Raw genomic sequence first — 6000 nt, 5'->3', positions numbered from 1 at the left:
CTGGAGTGTGCAGAAGGGAAGTAAATACACGTTACTGACTTAGACAAGATTTTATGGAACGTTTTGGTCTTTCAGAAATGATACCGCAGTCTGCTTAGTTATTATTATTGTATGCCTTTGTGAGTAAAGAAAAATAGGCGTTACACGCATCCTAATGTGTGAAAATACATACTGAGGTAAAATGTAGTTGAGAAATCGTTAAACTTTCAATGTATTGCTAATTCAAAAAAGGAAATCACCCCTGAATCACTGAGAATCTGTGTTTTTACAACTTTTATGCAATGGGTAGACACATCTACCGTCTCATTTACATCAATGAGTCGGGATATATTTATGCGTCATGTCAGTCATTTCTATGTTGCTTTTCATCCAAAAAACATTAATATTTCATTGGAATTGTTGATATTTCTGCTGCCTAGTCCGGTAGGCCGCCAAACCCCATCTTTCCATTATACAATATGTGACATGTTTTAACTTCTATATTAACCCTAAGTCCTTTTCCATTTACTGTCATTTAACTGTCCCTCTGTCAACGTTCTAAACTCACTGGGAAAACTGCTTGTGAGAGTTGTTTTCCTTGTACAGAAGACATGAACAAACACCAGCGTTCTGTTGAAAATAACCTGTAATCTTTAAAAACTGGATAAAGACACAAGACTTGAAGTTGATAACTGGACAAAAATCTGGATTTATTCGATTATATTCCACTCGTATAAAGAAAATGTCCTTTTTTCATCAGGTGAGGTACTTGTTGAGGAAATATCGTGTATCATGATGACGTGCACGTGGTCTCAAAGTCCAGTCCGTACTCACGACTGTACACGAGCTGAGCGTCTCTAAGTGGTACTCCTAGCGCTGCGTGTCGCACGGCCTGTGTGATAGAAGGATGTCCGTCCGACAAGGCACCTTCTGATGCAGCAGCCATTTCCACAATATGTCGGAACACAAAGTCCCACGACAGAGTCTTGTTTACATCGTTAGAAACCTGGTGAAATATAGAAAGTAATACGAGAGAATGATCTTATGATCCTGTCATTTTTAATTCAGGCACAAAAAGGTCAGACCATATTATAAGATTTTTAAATCAGTGTTAAAAAACGATTCTGGAAAAATTCCAGTATCTATTGAAACGTGATGCGCTGTTAAAGATGTTACCTGCTCGAGGATATGTAAGGTTTGGGATGGATGTTTTACTAGACTGTCATCTTTTGGAAACAAGATCAGTAGCTAAGCGAACTATAAAATGACTCCATGACGCCTATCCAGTCTATTACTATTTACTATAGGAGAAATACATCCACGTGTAGTATATATAATTTTCGACTTCCCCTTACAATTTTATCATTTTTACCCTCTACAGTTAGAACATGGCATACTTTACAAAATACCATTACATCATTTACGCTTTCAAATTTTAAATTAGCTATTTCTTAGAATATTTTTACCCTCCCACGTCATTATTTGTGAGGTGACGGTAATTAAAAATTATTCATTCTAGACCATATATCAATGCAGTATTATCAAGAATGATCTATTCTGTATTAACTAATCTCAATATTCTATTTTTCTTAAAAGTGGATATAACCTTAAGATCGCTTATCATTTCTAAGTTCGTTAAATGTCTATTTTACGTTACACCACACAGAGAAATGATGTAAATTTCCAAATTCCTATAATTGTCTAAATCTACTGTTATTTAGAGATAAAAATTGTCCTTGAATGTAAATTCTGATAAATGTGGACATGTGCAATCTTTTATTAGTTCCAGCAAACGCTATTGAATAGGGACTTGTTACAAATTACCTCACTGATTTATACCTGACATTTTGTACTTAAAACTGTCTACTAATAAGATATTACTGTAATATTGAGTTAAACATATTGTATTATCAGCAGGAAATAAATGGATAGAGTTCTAGCAACTTATGATGACTCTTCTCCATGAATTAAATTACAAAAATGTAAGTTTAAATAATTTTGTCAAAGGAAGGAAAATATGAAAAGAAAGAAAGAAGAGAAGAGAAAAACAGATTTTAAAGATTTGATATCAATTTAGTGCCGACCACAAACAAGAATCAGGTAGTATTAAAACGCTTTGTTTGTTTTATAAACCTTTCAACAGATCAAACAATATTACAATTAGTTTCATATGAGTTAACATCCCTGTCGCCCATAAGATATATTAATATTGGGAGGAGAAGGCTTCATAACTTGTGCCTAATATTTTTTATCCTTTTTGTTATAATAAAACATTAATTTATTCATCGATGGGTTTGATGGAAAGTTGAATGGTAATTAATTAATAATACTCATGTAAATTTATAGATAGTTCCTCGTGAAGTCAGTGAACGTATGTAGTCACCGTATGTGTCGCTTAATGGTAAGTCTTAATTAAACATTTAAACCCAAACCCAGAGCAGATTGTTGTTATCGCACTCAGCTACACGTATCTGTCAGTAACCTCGGATTTTTTTTCTTGTAGGAAACACTGACTTATGTGAAAGTTGACAAGTGCGTCTCTTTCAAATTCAATAAGTCGCATTTACCTCCTCATTACCCTTTTCAAATTTTCCGTCGTTTCCGTTCACTGCTTTTGATCTTTTGTTTGTGTTCTTGTCAGTGACATTTAATTCCAGTTTTATTTCTTCCAGACCAATGGGTACTTGATTAGAATTACCGCCAGTTTCTTTATCTTTATTATAAATAATATTACTGTTTTTCGATAACTCCTTATTTGAAAACCTCACATCGTGAAACGTTAATTTCACTCCATCATCGTTTTTCACGAGTGCATCCGTGTCCTGTTGAAGACGGCGGTACTTTGCTCTCCGGTTTTGAAACCAAGTAGAAATGAAGTTTTCTGATTTGCTGATAGACACTGCCAGATTCATTTTTTTATTACGATCAGGCCATTTATCTTGCTGAAAGAGGCCTTCTAGCTTTTCTAAATCTTTCTTCCCAATCACTGTTCGCTTTCTTTTCTTCTTCATTTTCCCCGACGGAAGTGTAATGTAAGTCGCCATGTTGATTTCACTTATGACGTCAGAAGAGTTCGCATGCAAATTAATAAAGTTATCACAACGAACAGATTAAATTCCGGAACACACTGCAAACGTGTCAGCGTGTTCGAAGCTCATACCCGTGGTCTTCTTCACTTCTGTTTTTGTACCGGCATTGTTTTTCTCTTTACATATAAAACCATTTGCATACAGAGGGAAGAAAACAGTAATTTTTAACCAAGTTTACACATGATGACGTCAGGGCAGCATGTTACATATGACAAAAACCAACCGTGTATTACTGTACTATTTCAATCGTAAACCTCTCCCCACTTCTGATTAAAATAAATCATCATTTCGAAATTACTGTGCTGAAATATTATCAACATTAATTAGATATTGGTCCGAAGGTTTCGGACTGAATTTCCTGTCAAAATTGTACCCGTGTTTCAATTACTGCTCAGCATCATCCATGTTATATGTTTCAAAATTTAAACAGTTTATAAGCTTATAAGAGTCAATATTTCTTTCAAAATCAATTCCAAAGTCTAGCTTGCGAGTATATATATTAAAGTAAAGGGTAACTATTTGAATAAAACATTAAGGAAATAACAATGTGCCAACAGTACTTTATTCAAGCTCGAATTCAGTAAACTGGGGCAAAATATAAACAAAACAAAAATTGAAGTAAAGGATATCAAATACATTTTTTCACTTAATCAGACTTCCATAAGGTCTACATGTTTCCTACAACTTCTGTGTTATATAAAGTACAAAAGGAATACCAGCGATATGTGACTTAAAGAGTTTGTTAATGAAATATGGTGGTAATTTGCAGCTTTGTGTTTTCGGTGTATTTTTCGTGTATTTGGGCCCAAATTAAATTATCAACGTCATTTCCCTGTTGGTATGTTATTGTTGTTTTCATCAAGTGTTATAAAAATCATTTAAGTCGAGTTCTTTCATCATAATCAGCTAATTAATCAATTAATTGGTGATATTGAATTTCACCATTAGAATATATTTTTTAAAATCTACTTTTTAAAAATTCTGTCAAAATGTTGTAATGAAGGAGATAACTGTTGCCATGTTTAATCATAAGTGTGAAGAATTTCCTGGAAACTAAACAAATACTCTTCAAATCAATATATTTTATATAATTATCTATTGTAATGACGTTTTTGTGGAATACTTCTTAGAAGATACAGATTCTGACCATGATTAATTTTTATGTAGTACCGTATTGGTGTTTTCAAAACATGATCTCCTTTTGGGTTTTTTCTGACATGTTTGCACATAGTCATCACTACAATTGACTAGTTGGTCTATATCTCCAGCATTAAAAATCAATTTGGTAATGGTCTGAAAAACTCTTCGGAACCAAACTTCTGGTGTATATATTTGCTTTAATTTAAATCAATTTTAAGCCACCATTAACATAGTTTTGAATAACTTCTTCTCTTAATAATATTGATTTAATCATCAAAAGGCTTCAAGTTTTTTGTTGTTCCTTTTATGAGCGGAGCTCCGTTCCGCTTACAATAATTGTTTTATATCTTGTCACATCAAATTACAACTCCTTGCGAATAACCCTTTTAATTTTTTCTTCTGTCCGTTGCTTTTGATAATTTTGCCCTGGTCAAATGGCCTAAATACGGATATCTGTTTGGGATTGCTTGCATAGATATCTAATCCTTGATGCCGCGCGACGGCGCCTGTGACGTGTTTAGCGGTCCGCCATCTTGGGAAGGTATTGTACATTCTGTCAAGTTACTACCATGTACAAATTGATGTTCTACAGAATGTGTGCCTTATCCGATTTACCTTTGTATGATAGGGCCTATTCATTTTGACTTGCAAACATATATATAGTGTTGAGTAGTAGATGTCATTATAACAGGCAGTGTTTCAATTAATGATGAAAGCGGTTTTGAAGTACCATCATTAATTATTTGAGCAGCTCTAGTAAGAGATGGTCATTCGCCTGATATAAGGAGTATTTTTTTTTATTTTGCTGTAACATGCTGTTGTGCACTGACGTGTGCAAAGTAGTGTGATTGATTACAGTTACCTTTTGTGTTTGACAGCAGTTTCATTTTCGTCACAAAATAAGCAACTAGCCTATAACATGTACAATACATAGTGATCTTGGGCTTATCAGTGATGAATACAGAACATGTAGACAGAAGACATGATTTGTTGACTGGTTTATGGTATCAGTGCTGCATATGAAGAGAGTGTATACTTTGTATTTGACTGGTGCAACATCACCGTGTACAGGGCAATATGAGGGGGGGCGGCCATATTCAGCGTGGAGGGGGCGGGGCGAAATTTTAGGCCAAAATCGGCACAATTTAGGAGGAAATGTGAGTATAACACCGATTGCCATCATTCTTCTATACATTGTTATGGACCACGCAACACAGCAAGATCTGCTCTTTCATATGGTCCTCACCACTTTTTACCAGTTCCTTTAGTTTTCTCAATCACTTCGACAATGTTGTCTGTTTGACCACTTTTCCCTTGCTCTGCATGTTTGAAGTTTCATTTCTCCGTAAATTGACCTTTTTAACTGACGCAAAAGACTGCGCAAATTTATTCTTCCTTCACCTGAATAGATATATTTAATATTTTTTTCAGATCGAGGGGGAGGGGGGGATGGGTGTTTTGGTTGGTTATTGAAGTTTTACCCAAACAAGTGCAAAGTACTTTCTATAAGAGATAAAGAGAAGAGATATGCTAGGAGGAACAGGAGCGAGAATACAACTAGAAATCATCTCGTCTGAAAAGGATCTCGGAATAGTCATCGATGAAGAGCTTAATTACCGGGCACACATACAAGCTGTAAATAAAGTTAACAGTAACACAGGTTTGATTAGAAGAACTTTCATGTACCTCGATGCGACTATGTTTACGATGATGTTTAAGGCTTTAGTAAGACCTCATCTGGAATATGGTGCCAGCGTTTGGAGTCCATATATGATAACAGATATCAAACTTA

The 6000-nt window shown here is 34.7% G+C and overlaps 1 protein-coding gene across 1 annotated transcript; it reads right to left on the bottom strand.

Annotated features, from left to right (window-relative positions):
- Window positions 1–769: 769 nt before the first annotated feature.
- LOC132550475 (diencephalon/mesencephalon homeobox protein 1-A-like) lies at window positions 770–3023 on the bottom strand. Its single transcript, XM_060214544.1, has 2 exons — window positions 2547–3023; window positions 770–985 (listed from the first exon to the last, which is right to left on the bottom strand). The coding sequence occupies exons 1-2, from the start codon at window positions 3021–3023 to the stop codon at window positions 770–772; spliced, it is 693 nt and encodes a 230-aa protein (XP_060070527.1).
- Window positions 3024–6000: the final 2977 nt, after the last annotated feature.

Source organism: Ylistrum balloti, unplaced genomic scaffold (genome assembly GCF_031769215.1).
Source record: "Ylistrum balloti isolate Yb309-2 unplaced genomic scaffold, AGI_CSIRO_Ybal_v1 Utg370126, whole genome shotgun sequence".
In the NCBI taxonomy this organism is placed as follows: Eukaryota; Metazoa; Mollusca; class Bivalvia; order Pectinida; family Pectinidae; genus Ylistrum; species Ylistrum balloti.
Note: the sequence above shows the minus strand (reverse complement) of the source record. Positions and strands in the feature narration are given on the sequence as shown.

Excerpts from the sequence above, each read along its gene's own strand:
- LOC132550475 (XM_060214544.1), bottom strand. The coding sequence starts at position 3,023 with ATGGCGACTTACATTACACTTCCGTCGGGGAAAATGAAGAAGAAAAGA. Across the intron at positions 986-2,546 it reads TTGAAAAGGGTAATGAGGAG|GTTTCTAACGATGTAAACAA; the intron begins GTAAATGCGACT and ends ATATTTCACCAG.